The sequence below is a fragment of the Exophiala spinifera genome (assembly GCF_000836115.1).
Source record: "Exophiala spinifera strain CBS 89968 unplaced genomic scaffold supercont1.5, whole genome shotgun sequence".
Taxonomy (NCBI): domain Eukaryota; kingdom Fungi; phylum Ascomycota; class Eurotiomycetes; order Chaetothyriales; family Herpotrichiellaceae; genus Exophiala; species Exophiala spinifera.
In genome coordinates, this window is record NW_015622517.1 from 803333 (window position 1) to 821132 (window position 17800).

General features: G+C 51.6%; 7 protein-coding genes across 7 annotated transcripts; 3 read left to right on the forward strand and 4 right to left on the reverse strand.

The window, feature by feature from the left end:
• Positions 1–361: 361 nt before the first annotated feature.
• PV08_06877 (uncharacterized protein) lies at positions 362–2721 on the forward strand (the record flags this gene model as incomplete). The annotated part of the gene is made up of 2 exons (XM_016381210.1): positions 362–836; positions 893–2721. The coding sequence occupies 2 exons, from the start codon at positions 362–364 to the stop codon at positions 2719–2721; spliced, it is 2304 nt and encodes a 767-aa protein (XP_016234312.1).
• A 950-nt stretch (positions 2722–3671) lies between these two features.
• Positions 3672–5394, forward strand: PV08_06878 (uncharacterized protein; the record flags this gene model as incomplete). Its single annotated transcript, XM_016381211.1, has 2 exons — positions 3672–4416; positions 4697–5394. The coding sequence occupies 2 exons, from the start codon at positions 3672–3674 to the stop codon at positions 5392–5394; spliced, it is 1443 nt and encodes a 480-aa protein (XP_016234313.1).
• Positions 5395–6433: 1039 nt separating this feature from the next.
• Positions 6434–7726, reverse strand: PV08_06879 (uncharacterized protein; the record flags this gene model as incomplete). Its single annotated transcript, XM_016381212.1, has 4 exons — positions 6434–6715; positions 6769–6845; positions 6905–7402; positions 7699–7726. 4 exons carry the CDS (start codon positions 7724–7726, stop codon positions 6434–6436), a joined length of 885 nt encoding a protein of 294 aa, XP_016234314.1.
• A 910-nt stretch (positions 7727–8636) lies between these two features.
• PV08_06880 (uncharacterized protein) lies at positions 8637–9347 on the reverse strand (the record flags this gene model as incomplete). Its single annotated transcript, XM_016381213.1, has 1 exon — positions 8637–9347. The coding sequence occupies one exon, from the start codon at positions 9345–9347 to the stop codon at positions 8637–8639; it is 711 nt and encodes a 236-aa protein (XP_016234315.1).
• A 1259-nt stretch (positions 9348–10606) lies between these two features.
• On the reverse strand, positions 10607–11518 carry PV08_06881 (uncharacterized protein; the record flags this gene model as incomplete). Its single annotated transcript, XM_016381214.1, has 1 exon — positions 10607–11518. One exon carries the CDS (start codon positions 11516–11518, stop codon positions 10607–10609), a length of 912 nt encoding a protein of 303 aa, XP_016234316.1.
• An 860-nt stretch (positions 11519–12378) lies between these two features.
• PV08_06882 (uncharacterized protein) lies at positions 12379–13611 on the forward strand (the record flags this gene model as incomplete). Its single annotated transcript, XM_016381215.1, has 3 exons — positions 12379–12987; positions 13092–13496; positions 13546–13611. The coding sequence occupies 3 exons, from the start codon at positions 12379–12381 to the stop codon at positions 13609–13611; spliced, it is 1080 nt and encodes a 359-aa protein (XP_016234317.1).
• Positions 13612–15649: 2038 nt separating this feature from the next.
• On the reverse strand, positions 15650–17645 carry PV08_06883 (uncharacterized protein; the record flags this gene model as incomplete). Its single annotated transcript, XM_016381216.1, has 5 exons — positions 15650–16171; positions 16286–16657; positions 16760–17127; positions 17202–17304; positions 17349–17645. The coding sequence occupies 5 exons, from the start codon at positions 17643–17645 to the stop codon at positions 15650–15652; spliced, it is 1662 nt and encodes a 553-aa protein (XP_016234318.1).
• Between the last annotated feature and the right edge of the window lie 155 nt (positions 17646–17800).

Here is a 17800-nt window from a genome sequence, read left to right on the forward strand (position 1 = left end):
GCTGTCATCATAGCTGGCAGACTTCTGGAGGTGTCGTCCAAATTAGTCCACGTGGAATATATAGATATGGCTGATGATGACGCCTTGCATGACACTGTACCAACAAGAGACTTGTTCACATGATAGACTACTAAGCATCGTTTGAACGGTGTTGTGCTGATGATTGTCATTGTCGCGTCTTGCCGAATCCCAGTTTCGGCAGATTGTTTCCCCGTTCCTTGAGCTGCCGATGTTTAGCCACAACAAGCCATTGACCTCACCGTCGATGTGGCTTTTGTCCCTGACGCCGTTGTCTTCTATCGAATACTCCACGCGACGTTTCTCCCCAATCAAGCTGTGCTGAAGCCTGAGAGGCCGTGGTATGCATTCGGACATTCATGTCATCGTTCGCTTCCAGGAACAATCTGTGTTCGCTGGGGAAGAACTCAAGTGCACCATCACCTTCAAGAACGTCGCCAACGCCGAACCACAAACACCATCCAGCGGCAGAAAGCGCAGCAGTCGGCACGAAAGCATCAGTCAAATTGCCGCTCTTGCGTTGAAACATCATGCTCATCTACGCCTCGGCCGGAATGGCCGGTCTGCTTCAGACGTGGAATCTCAGTCCAACGGTCGAGCACTGCATCGAGCTACCGCGTCGCTGCAAAGCCCGCTAAACACGACCGATCTTCGGTCTTCGACAGATAGACCAGGATTCAAGCAGAGATCAGTCTCAATCATGTCGTTAACGTCGCCTCTCGGCAACAACGATCACCCAGATTTATCATCCTCCAATAGCCGGGCGCGCCAGCAAAGACCAAGTCATCAACGATCATCTACCGTGCAACTTCAGCCAGGTAAGCTTATTATTATCAATAGCCATTATATGCCTTGCAAGCTTACCCAGTTCAAGCGCCGCTTCCAAGGAAGAAGAGCCAATCCGGCAAAGCCCCCCCGGGGGTTTCGCCACAAGGCGCTCGGCGCAGTCCACGGTCGCCAGCCAAAAGTCGAAGCCGTGAGCCTACGCCGGACTTCAAATTCCCAGCTAGCCCTGGTACCCGCCGAGAGGCTCTAAGTCCGGGTGATGACGATGCGGCACGAGTCTTGTCGAGGTCGAGCCAGGTGACAAGTGAGCGAAGCAGCGGCGATTTCTATTCCCTCAGCAATCATTCAGAGGAAACGCTCATGTCTGAGCAACCCTCTGTCTTTTCGGACCACAGACCCATCTCAGTCCTGCCACGGACGCCGCTAAGGCCAAAACAAAGACCTCAAACTGTCAGTTTGCTCATGGGCTACGCGCAGCTGAACGCGACGTTCACCCTCGACACGTCCTTGATTGACCAATCCCATTTCGAGGACGTCAAGAGCAAAGACTTCCTAGGCGGACAAGCTGGTGGCGGCGTAGTGGGGATGAAGAAACCCCGTCCGATGAGTGGATTTCTAGGCACGGCGTTCAGCCTCAAAGATTTCAGCAACTCTCTAAACAGCCTACTCAGCAGCGACGACACAAGCAGCGTCAAGCAGATGCAGGCCATCAACAACTCTAGAGCCATTCCCCTGCTGTCCACTCCTCAATCGCTCCTCTTTGTCGACATGCATCTCGAGCCCGGTGAGGAGCGAAGCTATACGTACAAATACCCTCTCCCGCGGGGTCTGCCATCAAGCTACCGCGGCAAATCCATCAAGATCTCGTACAACCTCACCGTGGGCGTACAGGCTGGCCCGGAGGTACACGCAGTCCGTCAAGTCAACGTGCCCGTGCGTGTTTTTTCGGGCGTTGACTATGATGGCGAAATCTTCGGCCACGACCTCATGCAACCTCACGTCATTCTCCAAGACCTCGCACGCACCAGATCCGTCCTCTCCCTTCCCCTGCCTTCTCACAATACCGAGTCCACCACTCCTACCTCACCCTCGCCGCAGTCCCATGAGAAAGCTAGTGCCGACTTTCTTGCGTTCGTCGATAAGCTTCTCGAGCGCAATGTGAGCCGCAAATCCAGCACTGCCACCATGGAAGCATACAACCCCCGCCACTACACTGGTGCGGATTCAATGGCGTTGCAGGCCATCGATCGCGCCATTCTGTACAGTAACCAGAGCACCGATGTTGCGTCGTCCAGCTCGAACCGGTTCGAAATCTCCCGGAACGGACTCAAGGTTGCCGTCGTCGTCATCGACAGGCCGCTGCACAGACTCGGCGAGACGATCACGGCTGTCATCGACCTCTCGGACAGTCAGGTCCGTTGCGCCTCGCTCAGGTCGACCCTCGAATCGACGGAGAAAATCAGCCCTTCACTTGCTGTCCGGTCTGCCGCCACAATTAACAGGGCCACGAAAAAGACTTACAGTGCGCAGTCGGAGAACATCCTGTTTGCGCGGAGGGCTACATTCTCGCCTAGCATTCCAGCTTCGGCGACGCCGACGTTTGTCACCAGTGGCGTGAACCTCGAGTGGAGCCTCAGGTTCGAATTTGGGACCGTCAAGACCTCCGAGGGTGACGATGACGATGATGATGGTGGTGGTGGTGTTGACGGCGGTGGGAGCATGGGTGAGGGTGAAGCGCGGGCTCCGGCCGCTGTCGACCTGGTAGACGAAGTGGTCCGAGATGAACGCGGGATCATCCATGTTGCTGTGGAGAACTTGGACTGCGAGACATTCGACGTCGTCATTCCGATCACGGTCTATGGGGATCATGTCCCGGATGGACGAGGAGACGATGAGGTTGTCGGGATCCCGATATAGTTTTGGAGAACTTGTAATCTAAATTTGATTCATGGTCGTTGTCTGTGGCTGGAGAATAATATCCTGGCTCTACGATTGCGTGTACAGCAGTGCCAGTCTTGACTACGTGCAGGCGTGTAATGAATGCGATATGCCCGCACGCATCATGACGGTGTTCACCATTCGACGGGAGTCCTCCAAGAGGGCATCATGAGAGGACAAGCGCTTTTTCAAAAATACTTAGGCTTCTGGTAGCACCTAGGTAAGTTATATCGTATCTATCGGCACGACGGGTTTATGAAAGAACCGAGAGTATTACATCAAGGTCGAGTAATTAATTACTCGACTGTGGGGTTTCGCCATCCATCTATGTACGCCTCGACGCAACTACCGGAAATCAAAGACTTACAAACGATTCGTTAACGAAATCATAGCGTCTACGATGGGAAAGGACGACGCGCGGATGGTAAAGCTCTGGAAATGCCCACAGATTTTGACTACTCCAACTATGGTTCCATCCAGTTTTGTGGTTGGCGAGGGTCCAAGTGTGCCTCCTGTAGTAATCCCAGCAGATGCGACTACTTCCTCCGCTTCAGCTCGAAGGCTACCGGGCACCTCACGAATCCGGCTGAATATACAACTCGTCCCAGTCTCTTCAGGCCACCTGGTATATATATATATATATATGGACGGAATGGCTGTCTTTTAAACTACGGCGGCAAGATCTTCGAGCTTGTCGACGACCTCCTTGACAAATTCATGTAGACTGGTGTTGAACAGGCTGAGTTGCGGGCGTTGCCAATGACCGTCTTTACAATGTAATACTGTTCGCCGATTCGAGGCTGGCGCAATTCTGGTGTCAACCGAAACATGAGATGCGTCGACCTCGTTGTGAGTCCTACTCAGTAGTACTGACAATCGTTCGCAGATTTTGCAAGGGGATCAATTTACTCCGTCATTTAATCCGCTCGATGTGGTTTTCAAGGAGAAGACTTTTATCTGTGAGACACAGTTTTCATAAGTTGCAAACGACCCGGTTCAATTCTTCCCTCACCTCGGATCTGTTCTTCCCAACTACAGGTCGCTGGCCGTGGAACGAGCGTCGTAAGCGACAAGAACACACACAGAAATTCGACCTCAGGGCTCTCGAACATGTCATAATCAAGGCAGCGGGATCAACAGCTGGTATTACTGTTCGATTTGAGAAGCTCGCGGAAGGCGCTTCCAATAAAGTCTTCCTCGCCGTTGTTGGGGAACGGCGATTGATAGTTAAGATCCCTGATCCGGTTGACCCGCGATGTTTGGTCACGGCAAGCGAAGTTGCCACACTTGAGTTCTTACGGTCCGAGTTGGAAGTGCCGGTGCCCAAGGTGTTTTCATGGAGCGACAACAGCGACAACCCGGTCGGTTGCGAATACATCATCATGGAAGAGGCTCAGGGGAGAGCTTTGAACACCGTATGGTCTCACCTCGAAATACCAGAGAAACTCGCTATCGTGGATGAAGTGCTGTCTATTCAAAGGCGGCTCGTTGCCACCAAACCTATGTTTAGTGTGTATGGGAGTCTGTACTTTCTTGATGATGCAGCCAAACTTGGTTTTTCTCGGCATTTCTCAGTGATATCGACTTCTACCCCGACGTATTGCATCGGTCCATTGGCACATCAACATTTCATCGAACCAGCGCTTACAGCATCTGGGGTGAATTGTGGCCCCTGTAAGTCCCTGTTGAGGATTTCACGGTTGCTTGATTGCTAACCGGTCAGGGTGTACTCCACAAGATTATCTCATTTCTGTTGCACACTCGTCACTGGCACAAATCGAGATGCATCGAAGCAAAGACATGACCGCTGACCGAGCGTTCTCCTTCCCGATAAACACGGCAAGCAACACGTCGGCCATAGCGTTAGCTGATATGCTCTGAACACTTTGCACCGCAATACCACATATTCTTCCACGCTCTACAGACCAACATCCACCGCTAATGTGGCATAAAGATCTTCACTTTGGCAATTTGTTTGTATCTCCGGAAGGAAAGATTACCTGCATCGTCAATTGGCAGGGTACCGACATCTTGCCGTTGTTCCTGGCGGTTCGAATGCCCCAGTTTATCGATGTGGAACGCGATGCACTTCTTCTGGAACTCCCAGAGAATTTCTCGGCGATGCCGGAAGCAAAAAGGCTTGAGCTTTGGGAGAGGTACCGCCAATCAATGCTCCAGCAGTATTACCTGGCCGACCTCAGGAAGAGCGCTCCCGATCTTGCTGCGGTGTTGGAGGACGAAGAATTATCCCCTATTCGAAAGCAGGTAGAGGTATTCGCCCGAATCCCTTTCAGACAAGACGTCGAGGCCCTTCTCCTGAGGGAGACGCTCCTTCGAATTCAGCGCCATCTGTCTGGCTTCCTTCGCGATGGAAATGATGCCGAGCAATGCCCTATCAAGATCGAGGGCGACGAGTTGACCAAGCATCAGAAGGACGGACGGCGTTACAACGAGTTTCAAGACCTCCTAAAGGCCAGGAACATACCAGTCGCTGAAGAGGGTTGGGTTCCATCGGATGAGTTTACAGAACGGAAAGATAACCTTAAATCTGTGATAGAAGAGACCGTTGAGTCTTTGGAGAGTGAACAGGAACGTCTAGAGTTTAATGACCGGCTTCGTCATTGGAACCTGACTGACTGGGAGACTACGTAGCCATTTGATCACATGCACAGGTCAGATAAGCCCGTTGGATTGAGCTACATTCTTCAGCTTTGCCTTGACCTCTTCTTTGGTGTTGCTCGGTCTAACTTGGACTGTGAAGAGTTTATGGTGACTAGCTGATCCTTGGTTCTCAGCCTGGACATTGACATTTTAGCTGTCACTGGGCTCATCTTAATCCTTCTCGTCGTTCTTGGGAAGCTTTTCTCCTTGGTCCAACCGGCGCTTAGATGCCGCCTCGTTTTTGGATGTTCGTGATGGATAGAGTCGGCGCCCAGCATTCTGCTCCGCTCAGCTTGTTGCGAATGGAGCCCCAATTGTCAGCTATACTATCAATGAGCTTGACCAAGTCTTTCTTCGGAAGAGACATGAGATTAAAATAGTCCAATATCTACTTCTTCGGTCAAAAATGTGAAGCATCAGGGTTGAAAAGCTTACGCAATTTTTTTGGCGTGTGTTGAGCTGAGGAATCTCTGATGTGGTGATTGTGATGATTGTAAGTTGCCGAGTTTGTAGTGGGTGGTATGGGAAGATTGCCGACTGTTATAGCTAACTTACATGGATATCCCACGACCTGACCTAAGCGTGACGAGGCCATAGACCAGTACGACCGGATCTGCAACCAGCCGGACCTTACGGCCCTTTCTTGGGAACTCGTTCGACACATCCTCTGCCCCCTGGAGTATTCTCCTGCCTCCCTGCCGGTATTGCTGCCCGCGAAATGATTGGCTCTCGATTGCCGATGACAAGCCGCCCTCCTGTTTCGCAAGAGGCACGGACCCTAGGATCCGGCCACCAGGATTTCAAGATGTATACGGAGATTGTTAGAGGATACAGTATCATTTCCTCTTTCGACGACTTGCCTTAGACCTGCACTCGGTCTCTGCTCCTCGCCCTCGCCCATATCTTTCGACGTATACGGCTCTTTGGCTGTCAGGCTCCGGCCTCTGGAATTTCCCGAATCGTCTAGTCAAAGACGTTGTCACGCCATGATTCCTTCGTATCAGCTCTGCTTCGACACCTCCTCTTTCGGTCACGTCTGCCTGTAAGGGCTCGCTTCGGCATTTGCTCCCCAATCGCTAGGACAGGGCACAGGACGTTGCTGATTCATATTTGACTGCCTTTCAAACTCTCGAATCGTCCAATCGAACACGTTGTCATGCTCGAAACCTTTGTGGCGAAAGAGCCGACCGAATAAGCTCCTGAGGTACTTGTAATCTGGCCTGTCCTGGTCATTCAGTCCACGAATGTAGTTTATGTAGGTCGCAAACTCCGCGGGTAGACCCTGGCATAGTTCGGTTACCTTGATCGTCCGCTTCCGCTCGGAAACAAGCCTATATTTTTCCTGCCGGCTGGGGGCCTTCAGACCTTGCCAGGGAAGGGACCCATGAAGAAATACAAGGCCATATGCCCCAGCGACTCCAAGTCGTCACGTCGTGATGGAGCTGCATGGGGCCCAGTTTAGCTTGTCGAATCAACGATGGAATATATCCACACCACTTACCGACGTTCAAGTGGCCATTAATGCTGGCGTAGCGGCAGGTGCCAACCAAGGAAATCCGGGGGCTGGTTGCCGGCTTGTGACTCGTGACTTGGCTGTGCGAATCTCTCCGATAGGCGGAGAGCCCAAAATCGGTCATGTAGACAATGTTGCCCTGCTTGCCAGTACCTAGGAGGAAGTTTTCAGGCTTGATGTCGCGATGGAGGTATCCTGCCGCGTGGAGGCTTTCGACCCGGTGGAGGAGTTGATCCATCAGCATCAATGTTGTCTTGAGTGAGAATTTGTTGTCACAGTAGCGAAAGAGATCCTCCAGATTGGGTCCTAGAAGTTCAGACACCACCGCCTGGAAATCACAGTGGTAGCCATGCCAGAACGCTCGAGGGACGCTGGGCTGTCCAATCAACTCCTCATAGATGTCGATCTCTTGGCGGAGGAGCGGTGGGGCAATCGAACGGTGCTCGAGTTTGATATCCACCACGTCACCCGTAGGAACATCGCGCCCTGAGTCATGATCAATGTTTCATCGCGTCTCCGAGGACTATCGTACCAATGTATACTTTTCCAAACGAGCCTGATCCTATACGTCGACAAATTTGGTAACGCCCGCCCAGGCGTATTTCGAGAAAGTGCTGAATATATGGCGTTATGTGGAGACGGCGAACAGCAATCACTCCTGAATGAGGAGTCTCATGACACAAAAAGCAACGTATTCTCCTCTTCTGTTCGCGGACGTCATGCACGTGTGGTGTTGGCATTGACCTGGGACATCATCCGGGCGTAGTACTCGCTCGCCGCACCTCTCGGCACAAGGTTCTCTGACTCCATGTTCCTTATTGCCTGTCGTAGCCATGTCTGGCAGTTCCACGTCGTTGGCTTTGGCCGGGGGACTGCAGTGGTCCGAAGAACACGATCAAGCTGCTCAAATTTGGACACTGGTATGCTGGACAAAGGTACTTCTTGATGGGGGGTCGTGGAGCCCCGTGGGTCCCGATCTCTCGCTTGTCGTTCAAATTTCATCTCTGGTTCTGTGACGACGTCCTCAATCCATGATAGATGTTATACTTTCTTGAACGTGGGTGATAGACAGACAAGGCGACGTGAGCCTCGTTAGGCCTGAGACTCGGCTCGGCGTAGACAAATATATGAATGCTGAGGTTGGGCATTGTAGACCTGCTCTGATCCGTTAGATCCTTTCGAGTCAAGAAAGACGTCGATGAATGCCACATCACCTTTGTTATTGTACTCGTTGGCTGACTGACCCAGGTGTTCCTGATGAGTACTGTAGAGATGCCACACACACGGACACATACATGTCTATGTCACATCATCGATACTGGCCGCAGGGGCTCGCTTGTTGCCTAGCTGGCCTCGCAATTAGCGGCCGATGGTAATCCCAAACATCCTCACGTCACCACACCAAGGCGATTAATGTTGCTGATGAAACTTCAGACCGAAGCAGCCGATTGATCAAAGAACCTTGCGGCGTGCTGCCGGCCACTCAGCTCACCGGTGGGGAGCATTTACGATCCACCAAAGCGTCTTGTCCAGCCGTTCGGTAAGCCGCCCGGTGTCTGCAACACCTGATCACTCAATAAACGATTTGATATACGCACTAGGCCTGTAGCTCGTGCAGAGTCTGGAGGTAGAATGATCCGGCGCGTAGCTTGCAGGTAAATTGGCATACCTGATTTTTGAGCGGTCACCTACCGCTCAATTCTTTTTGTCCTGACCATAATTATCTTGGCCGTTTGATAACTCTTGCCCCGTGTCTGACTTGACTGTCTAGCATGTTGTCCACCACGAACTCTCTGTCATAGCGCACCTTTAAACCACCAATGTCCCAACACTGTTGGCACCAGCACAAAAACTGCTTCTCCCTTGAGAATTGGATCATCTTCACGTACTCCCAGTACTCCGGGTACCAGCCTGCGTACTCCCAATCGATTATGCCTGTGATTCTCCCACCTTCCACCAGGATGTCATGCATTCCTAAGTCTCCGTGCGAAAATCGAATCTGATGGGCACTCAGGCCTGCGAGGCAGCCGTGAATCGTTTCGACGAAGAAATCTGAGCAATGTTGCCGTGATTCGGGGTGGATGAGAGAGAGTAGCCATTCATTGAAGTCGCACTCCGAGGGAAACGGACCTCCAAGTACAGTGCCACCGGCTCTGAGATCGGCAGCCGGTCCTATGCCGTCAACTGCTCCAATCATGGAGTTTTCTGGAGCCTGAACACATCGTAGTTGTACTAGAATCTCCGCCAAATCGTCCAGAACCGTCTTTTTCTCGCCGTCGGTCAATGTGGGCCAGAGGTCACGGAGTATAGATCCAGGTAACACAGACACAGCGAAGTAGCCTGTCTTTTCGCCATCTTGTTCGTCAACCTCCCAAGCACCACGGACCTCTGGTACCGGAATATCCGGGCATTTCTGTCGAACGAATTTCATTGCTATGATCTCCCGTGAAGTTTGAATGGCGGGCGCGAATTTGACGATGTTGGATCCGGTAATGCAGACCCCATACCTGGCCCCGTAGTGCCCGACGATCCACGTTGCGGACCGAATTTCAGCATCTGTCACTAGTGCTGTAATTGTGCGAGATTTTGTTGTAATTAGCGGTGGACGCTGGCGTTGTGTCGGCGGGTGTGGCCCATCGGTCTTTGTGTTGAAGATCGATTTAAGAACCTTTGTCTTGGGAGATGGCACCCAGATCTTAAGGCGCCTTGTTGGCTTGCCGGCCCAGAAGTGCAGGCAAGCCAGGCTACACGTGACCCGCAAAGCCTCGGCATGATTGGATTACAGTATAAATATTGTTCACGACCGCGCCTTTAAAACTTCTCGACTGCTCTGAAGAAGTTCTGCTGCATCGCTTAAAAGAACTTTCGAAGTCGTCTAGTCGAATTGATGATAATGACGATGCCATCAAGAAACGTCTACGAACATCCTCTCATGAAAACTCGGCAGTAGAAGAGTACCTACGAAGGAGGGGCCCCTTTTGGAAGGTAAGTCACTGGAGAGTAATGCATTACTAATGGCTGACTCGTAGGAGATCGATGCAAATGGCTCCGTTGACGACGTGTATACTTCCATCAAAGCCGCGGTGGAAGAAGTCACTCGACCTGTCGTATTCTCTTAGCATTCTGCTTGACTCCGGCAACTTATTCAATCGAAATCTGGTCTTCAGATCCTACTCATGTGGATATCCTTTGTGCTACAAGTAGTCTGCAGAAGTGGTGTGAGGACCGTTCATCGACGAATGAAGCACTCGAGATAGAAGGCAACTCTCGGCGTCATTCAGCACCACCATCAACACCGACCATCTGAGGCCGCAAATGTAGGTCGAGAGGTGGACCCGACTGACCGTCAAGCAGGATGTTGATTGCACACCCTCATGCATCCTTCATTGCTGGCTTGAGAAACCGACCGGCAGCCTAGGGTGGTAGGTGGGTAGGACTCTTCGCTGATTAGCTCAGCGGTCAAGTGTGACTATTGTACCTGTGTAGTCTTGCCGCAGAATTTGGGTATGCGGCAACCCCCCGACTACCTGTAGCTTGCCGCAAAAGGTGGCCAAGGAAAGCGAAGTCGAACAGACCTCATTCTGTTACTCCACACCCGAGTCAAGAGCCGGAGCAATCGAAGACATATGAAAGATTTCAACCCCCAAGGTCTTTTGGCTGACGTGTCAAGCACGGATCATCTCACAACAATCAAGATTCGTCGAATCTATCACGCAAACTGCGTACTATTCCTCTCCTTGCACTAACGTCATCGCGCCATTCCGTGATATCTCTCGCAAGGAATTCGTTGTCGCAGTTTTCAGCGGCCAGATAGAAGTCCCTTTTCGCTGTAGAAGAATCAAAAACCTTGATCCACTTGGGCTCCAACCGTCGCATCTCATCGAGGAAATACCGGCGCAGCTTTGTCCGCTCGTACTCCATCAGATGTTCCCAGTACAAGCTATTAGGATTTCCATCCTCTTCTTGCCGATACTTGTTCCGATCAGGCTTGTCGTTTCTAGGACGGCGTTGTAGGAAGAAGGGATAATAGCATGCTTTCCACAGTGGTAGCGCCGAAACATATTCCCAATCCACCACGCCTGCAAGATCGCCTTTCTCGTTGACTAGAATGTTGCGCATGGAGAGGTCATCGTGATAAAGCATAGAGGGCTCTGGATCTTCCCCCTGGCCACATTCATCGTTAGGGAAGAATTCGATTATGTGAGACTTGAGCCTCCTGACGATGCGTAATGTCCTCTCTGCGTCCTCAATGTCGCTGTCCTTGATCCCACCGCTGCTGTTCAGTACACCTATGCAATCGTGTTCACTGAGAGATAACAGGGAAGATACCCAGGCCTTGCTCGAGTGGAAAGGGCCCCGACGGACGTCTTGCCGCATTATATGATTGCCCCAAAGGAACTGCATCGAAACGATCCTTTTGACTTCTGGAGGGGCACTGCTGTGTGGCGATGACAAGTCTGGATAGATATTCCCAATACCCCGTAACTGATTCCTGAACAATTCGCTCGAATAACTCGCCATCTGCCTGACAAGTCTCTCTTTCGCCTCGTACTCCATGCCCCTCCACGCATCCGCCAGACATTTCCCCGGAACCTTCTCCATAAGGATCCATTCGAACCCGGTTGGATTTTTTTCGGCTTCAGTTGTACGCAATAATTCGCGGCACGGGGAGGGATGTGTGTCGCCGTGTCCACTCAATCGTCGCGACTTCGCTCAGTGTCTTGTGCTGCGGGTCAACTGGTAAGGAGACACGTATGATGAGTGGGTGATTGTCAGATTCGACGGAGTAGATTTTATTGAATGCGCCTTGAGTCAGGAATGACACGCTCACTTCTTGCTGGAAGTAGTCTGATAGTCCTCGGATCGTTCGATTTATGGATGTGATGTCGGGTTCGATCGTCCACCGAGGCACTAAGGAAAAGGGTGTTTGAACCCACTCAAGACCAGACTCTGCTTTTAGTATCATTGTAGTTGAAAGAGGTAGGGAGGTAAGTGACTGAGCGATGGAACGGCCGCGGGGCCGGTCTCAAAGTGGGGTCCTGTTTCTAAATATCGACCAAAGCCTCTCGCAGCGTCTCAGCGCAGCTCTTCGCCTTCGAGAACATGAAACTGAGATTGGCTACTCTCATTAGCACACGCAATGTACGGAGTACAGTCGGTCGACATGCCAAGGCCCCTTGTAAGGAGCTTCTGATGTGCCTTTTGTCTCGCGACAGCCGGTGCCACGGCGGAGTTGCGGCCCAGAGAAGCCTGATCGTACTTTCGCCCCACTGTCATTCGGCCGAAGGACGCACGAAAGGTATCAGGGCCTGTAACGAGGAGACCTCTACTAGTACTCCATATACAGATGGTGAGGATACAGCCGCCTAGACGACTCCTTACACACATTGTGCCACTTGTTATTTCTAGTCGTTGTATTTTTCCTTGCATGTATATCTCAAGGAATTAATTCAACAGCGACAATGCGCGGCTGGATATTTACGTCTCGTGGACGGCCTTCACAAGTACTAAAACTTCGCGATGACCTCCGGAAGCCGACAACGGAAATGCTCGGACCAAACGACGCTCTGGTCAAGATCTCCTGTGTATCTGCATTCCAGGGCTTCGCGGCCCTCATGGGCATAATCCCTCACTTTAACGACAATCCATGGATTCCGGGCTCTGATTTCTCAGGAGTGATCGAAGCTGTGGGCTCGGACGTACGCCATCTGAAAGCTGGTGATGCTGTCTTTGGCAGTCCCAACCCCCGGGACTACCTCAAAGGTGGAGAAAAATACAATGGTGTGCTTGTCGAGTACGCTGTCATTCCAGCCGACCAGGTAGTTAGGAAGCCTGCAAACATCTCCTTCGAGGAGGCGTCTGGTGTGGCGGGAAATGGATGTACTGCACTACAGTTCTGCGAGCTGGCAGGCTTGAAACAAGGTGATAGGGTCCTCATCACTGCTGGCTCATCTGGCCTCGGGTCAACTACTATACAGATCGTAAGGTCGTTCGTGGGCAAGGAGGGGACGATCGTGTCGACCTGTTCGGCAGCAAATATAGAACTGGTCAAAGGACTGGGCGCGGATGAGGTGAGTAGTCTTGTGTCGTGAAGCGTCATATGTGTTGTGCCGAGCGAAAAGACCCCCCCCCCCAGGCTCAAACGACTGCCCAGTCGTTGACAAACTTATCGCAGGTCATCGACTACACTGCCCACCCTCGCCTGGGCGACTGTTGTGCCGAGAGATTTGCAACACTTCCTTTCGATGCTATCATCGACAATGCCGGGACCGACGACAGCCTGTGGTTTAAATGTGCTCGCTACCTTAAACCTGACGGAATCTTCATCCCAGGTGGGAAAATGGACGTGATCCACAAAAGTGGTGGCGTACTCAATTCGGTTTCTGGTATCCTTTCCTTTGTCCTCATGTCACAGTTGAGGAAACGATGGCCGGTAGTTCTTGGTGGCATACCTCGCAGATACGTGTTCCACTCTGGAAACATTGATCCAGAATCTTTGCGGAAGGTTCCAGACTTGATGGAGACAGGAATGCTTCGTGGGTTAGTTGACAGTGAGTGGGCAATGGGGGACGCCATCAAGGTAAATATATTGATCGAGAATCATGCAGGGGCATAACTGACAATACCAGGCGTATGAGCGTGTTGCAACCGGCAGAGCAAGAGGAAAAGTCGTCATACATGTCCAGGACGTGTAAAGGAGAAGGTTCGCCGTAGGCTGTCAGCTATTCTCATACTTGCGCGATGAACCGACCAAAAGACTGGTCATGGCATGTGGAGAAGATCAGACTGTGCGAGCAAGGTGTTGTTATTGGCACCACCATCTTGAGCACCTAGATCCCATCGCCGCGTGTCTAAAGACCGATACCGGGCCGACATCTTCCAGTTTTTGTGTGCGAATTCCCCAGGGGCGGACATCCTTGGGAGATTTCTGTGTGTCCGGAATCCGGTAGCGCTTCTCCGGGTTATGAAATTGGCATGGGTATACGCGGAAGTCTTCCCTTGAATACAGAGATGTTAGAAGCGGTTTGAGACTTGATGGTGGGATGCTTCCCCATGTGGCATTGAAAGTAGCTGGTAACTCCGTATACGGGTCTTGAGAAGCATTCAGGAGTCGACATGGAGTCGCGTCGAGACTGTCAAAGAACGTGCTTTCGGGTCCTCCTGAATCTTATTTTGACCCACTCCATGGATACTATCCTTTGTAATTATAACGGTTGAGATCTGATCTGAAGTCGCATTAGAACAATGTCGCGGTAGGCCCGGTGGCGGTCATTGTGCGGCTGATAGCGGACAAATGACAACTGTAGCAATGGTTCAAGGGACATATGTACTTGTGTATCACCCTGCACCTCGTATCTTTCTCGGACGATCTTTCGGCAACCCCCAATCAGCCAGGCAGATGGACAGGCATCGTCCCTCACCCGGCCGTCAAGCAGTTTAGTCTTCAACGTCGAAACGTAGGGTCCATTCAACAAGAAGAAGTGGACATGTTAGCTGCCAGGCCTGGTCTTTCACTACTGGAAAGGAGCCAGGGCACATGAGGGCAACGCGTTAGTGTCCATTTTATGATTCAATGAAGCTCTGCACCACACAATACGAGATAATAATTGCCGCAAAGCTTCAAGTTTTCGATTGAAGGGACAAACACATATTCGACGACAGAGTTTCGCAATTTTGATTCTATTTTGCCGAGGGACTTGAAATAAACAGTGTCCAGAGACGGACAGCGTCGATACACTTGCCACGGCTATAGTATTAACGTCGCGCACCCCTTAGTTGCGCCTTTTTTTGCGTCACGCGTCTCCCATGGTGTTGATCTCCCATATGTTCCTCTTCTATGAACCTTCTTCCTAGAGAGTTGCTGACATGGATCCAGTTGCGGAGGCCCTAGACGCCTATAACAGCGACCTTTATGCGTCAATTGCGGCCACTAGCCGTGCGACAGGCGAGTACGATTCGCTCTAGAGCCACCTGATTTATCCCGACACGATACCACCTTTTGGATTTCATCCTCGCCCCTAGAGTGATGGATGGCCTTGGAAAGTAGACCTTCCAGGTTGCGGACACAATCATCCAAGATGATCTGCTGATCGGGTGGAAGCGTCAAATTTCGAGACGCATCCTCCTTAGCCCAAAGGTAGGAAATAATCCAGGACGTGTCGTGCTCGAACCTGACAGCGAGTTGATTTTGCGTCATCGGAGAATTCTTTACAACCATTTATGGATTCGTAGATCAAATGTGTAAGAAAGAGGTAATGGTCGTCGTGAATATGTCCATCACTCGTAAAACTCGCATCAAGAAAAGCACACAGGCAAGCGGGAGATATATTGAACGGCAGCCTAAGCCAACGCGATGGACTCGTTTGGTTCACGTGAATCTAGCCTTATATAGGGGTGCTAAGCCGGTGCTTGGCACACCTTCACGCCGGAGCTTCTACTATGCAGTAGTAGGTATGTAGTAATCTTTGAGGTCCAACTCAGTCAGAAACCGATCAAATGCTATAATATAGTAGGGCAAACAGATTCGGAATGAATTGCGAACTGTCGAATACAGTCTGACTAGTCGGCGGACTTGTAGCTCGAATTCAGTTCACTATCGATCGATCAGTAATTCACTTACCAGCGTTGTAGTAATTAACATTGGCTAGTTACCACTGACTAGTAACTAGTAACCAAAACTTTGCAAAGTACAATCACACTAGTACACAAGTGGTATATTCGCTACCGCGCTTCTCACAGTGGATAAATAAAGTACTTGTTCTCTCCGTCGGTCAAGTCCAACAGACTCACGTCGACCTCGACTTGAACCTTCTCCCCGTCCTCACGGACACGATCGATGATGCCGGTCCTCGTCTTGCCCAACCTTTCCTGTTCCGCGATCCACGCGTACCGTTCCTCGTTCCTCCTCTTCAGGACGAGGTGGATGATGATCAGTATCAGGGGCGTCCCCGTCCAGCTGATGACTATCTGCACGGCCCAGGCGGGATAGTACCGGGGGGCGTCGCGCGTCACCCAGATCTGCGGAGAGATCAAGTTGGCGATGCCGTATCCCGCCATGAAGAAGACGTTGCGCGCGAGCTTCTTGGTGTACCCGGCGGCGGTGCTCGTCGTCCAGCCCAGCGCGATGATGTAGGTGATGCCGAACGTGCTCCCCGCGAGGATCAGGCACGCGAGGAGACTGAGTTTGCTGTGCCACGGAAGCGCGCACATGCCGATGCCGCCTGCGACGGCGGGTAGACACCAAAACGTAGACCACTAGTGAGTCATCATCCTTTTGGTTAGATTTGTGTGACTATCGCGGAGAGCAACAAGAGAAAAAAAAAGTGACTTGTAACTGAACTGGTATGTGAGAACTTTTGCGGGACTTACGTAGGCCTTCCGCCAGGGAATGTAGCGCAGGAATACAGTCGCAGCTATGCAGCACGCCACGCTGAAACCGCCCGACGCAGCAGAGACGAGGGTCGACCCGAGGTTCGACACGCCCAGGGACACAAAGAGCAGGTTCTGCTGGTATGCGATGTTGTTGGAGATCATGAGCGTAAATGCTTGGAGTCCGAACAGCCACGAGACCGGGTCGCGGACGGCTTCGAGCAGTTGGTACTTTTTCAGCTGCTTGTGTTCGATGCTGGACGTCGTCGCGGCGTGGATCCGGTGGACAAGATGTATGCGCTCCTGGACCGTGAGGAAGCGTGCCTCGGCCGGATTGTTGGGGTAGATGAATGCGACGAGGATCGTGAGGAGCTTGGGAAAAGGAAGTTCGCCGTCAGTGCTATATGAAATGCGATAGATACGTACGTACTGAAGTTCATACGGGAGTGGATCGACAGGAAGTTTGTCACTTACAAAAGTCATTGACCCTGTGATGATCATAAAGAATTTCCAAGGTAGCACCGCCGAATGGGTGTAGAGCAAGCCATAGGCGATGAAGCCGGCGGGCACAGGCGCACCCAAGCACGAAATCCAAAACAGGGGCTGCAAGAGACCTTGGGTCGCCGGGACGAAGAACATGCCCAGTGTGATCTCGATCGCGGGGACGACAGGGGCTTCGACCATTCCCAGGAAGAACCTCAGGGGGATGAGGCCGCCGTAGGAACTGGCGGTGCAGTGTAGAAACACTATCAGCGTCCAGAGAAACGTGGCACCGGCCATGAAGCGCGACAGCGGGATGCGCTGCATGAGATAATGGCCGGGGACCTGACCGATGATATACCCTTGAAGCGGCAGTGAGTATACATTTGGTGTCATACTTAAGTATACAGCAAGTATATTACACAGTAACACTTACCAGCGTAGAAGAGGGTGTTGAGATTGTTATATTTCCCGCCGTCGATCCCGGTCTCTTCGAAGAGACCAAGGATGGACGAGTACGCCAACGTGGCCTTGTCAATCTATTTCATCATTCAGTACGGTCAGTCAGTCAGTCAGTCAGTACTTTGCAAGCATATGGATGGATTGCCGCCCATCGCTTTTGCTCGTTGAATAAGGACTGAGTGAGAGGCGCCAGACTGACAAAGAGCAGGAGATTGATCAACACCAACAACGGTACGAGAATGAAGTAGAGCTTTCGATCCAGCCGCTTTTCCCCCTCACGGTCAAGGCTCTGAGCGAGCTCACCACCGTACTGACTCAGTACTTTGAAGGTCACGTCTGCATCCCGTTCAGACACATGAGGCTCAGTCACGTTGAAAGTGGTCGTCGTCGCAGGTCGAAGTTGTTCTTTGGTCGCCATTTTCGTCTTGTTACGCGTACACTAGTAGTAGAAGAGATACGTATAATAAATCGCCAGTAGCCGCCTGGGGGATTAATCCTACGTACATATATATATACGCACATATATATACGTACGGTGTAGACTACTAACTACTACCATTATTCCCAGATAGA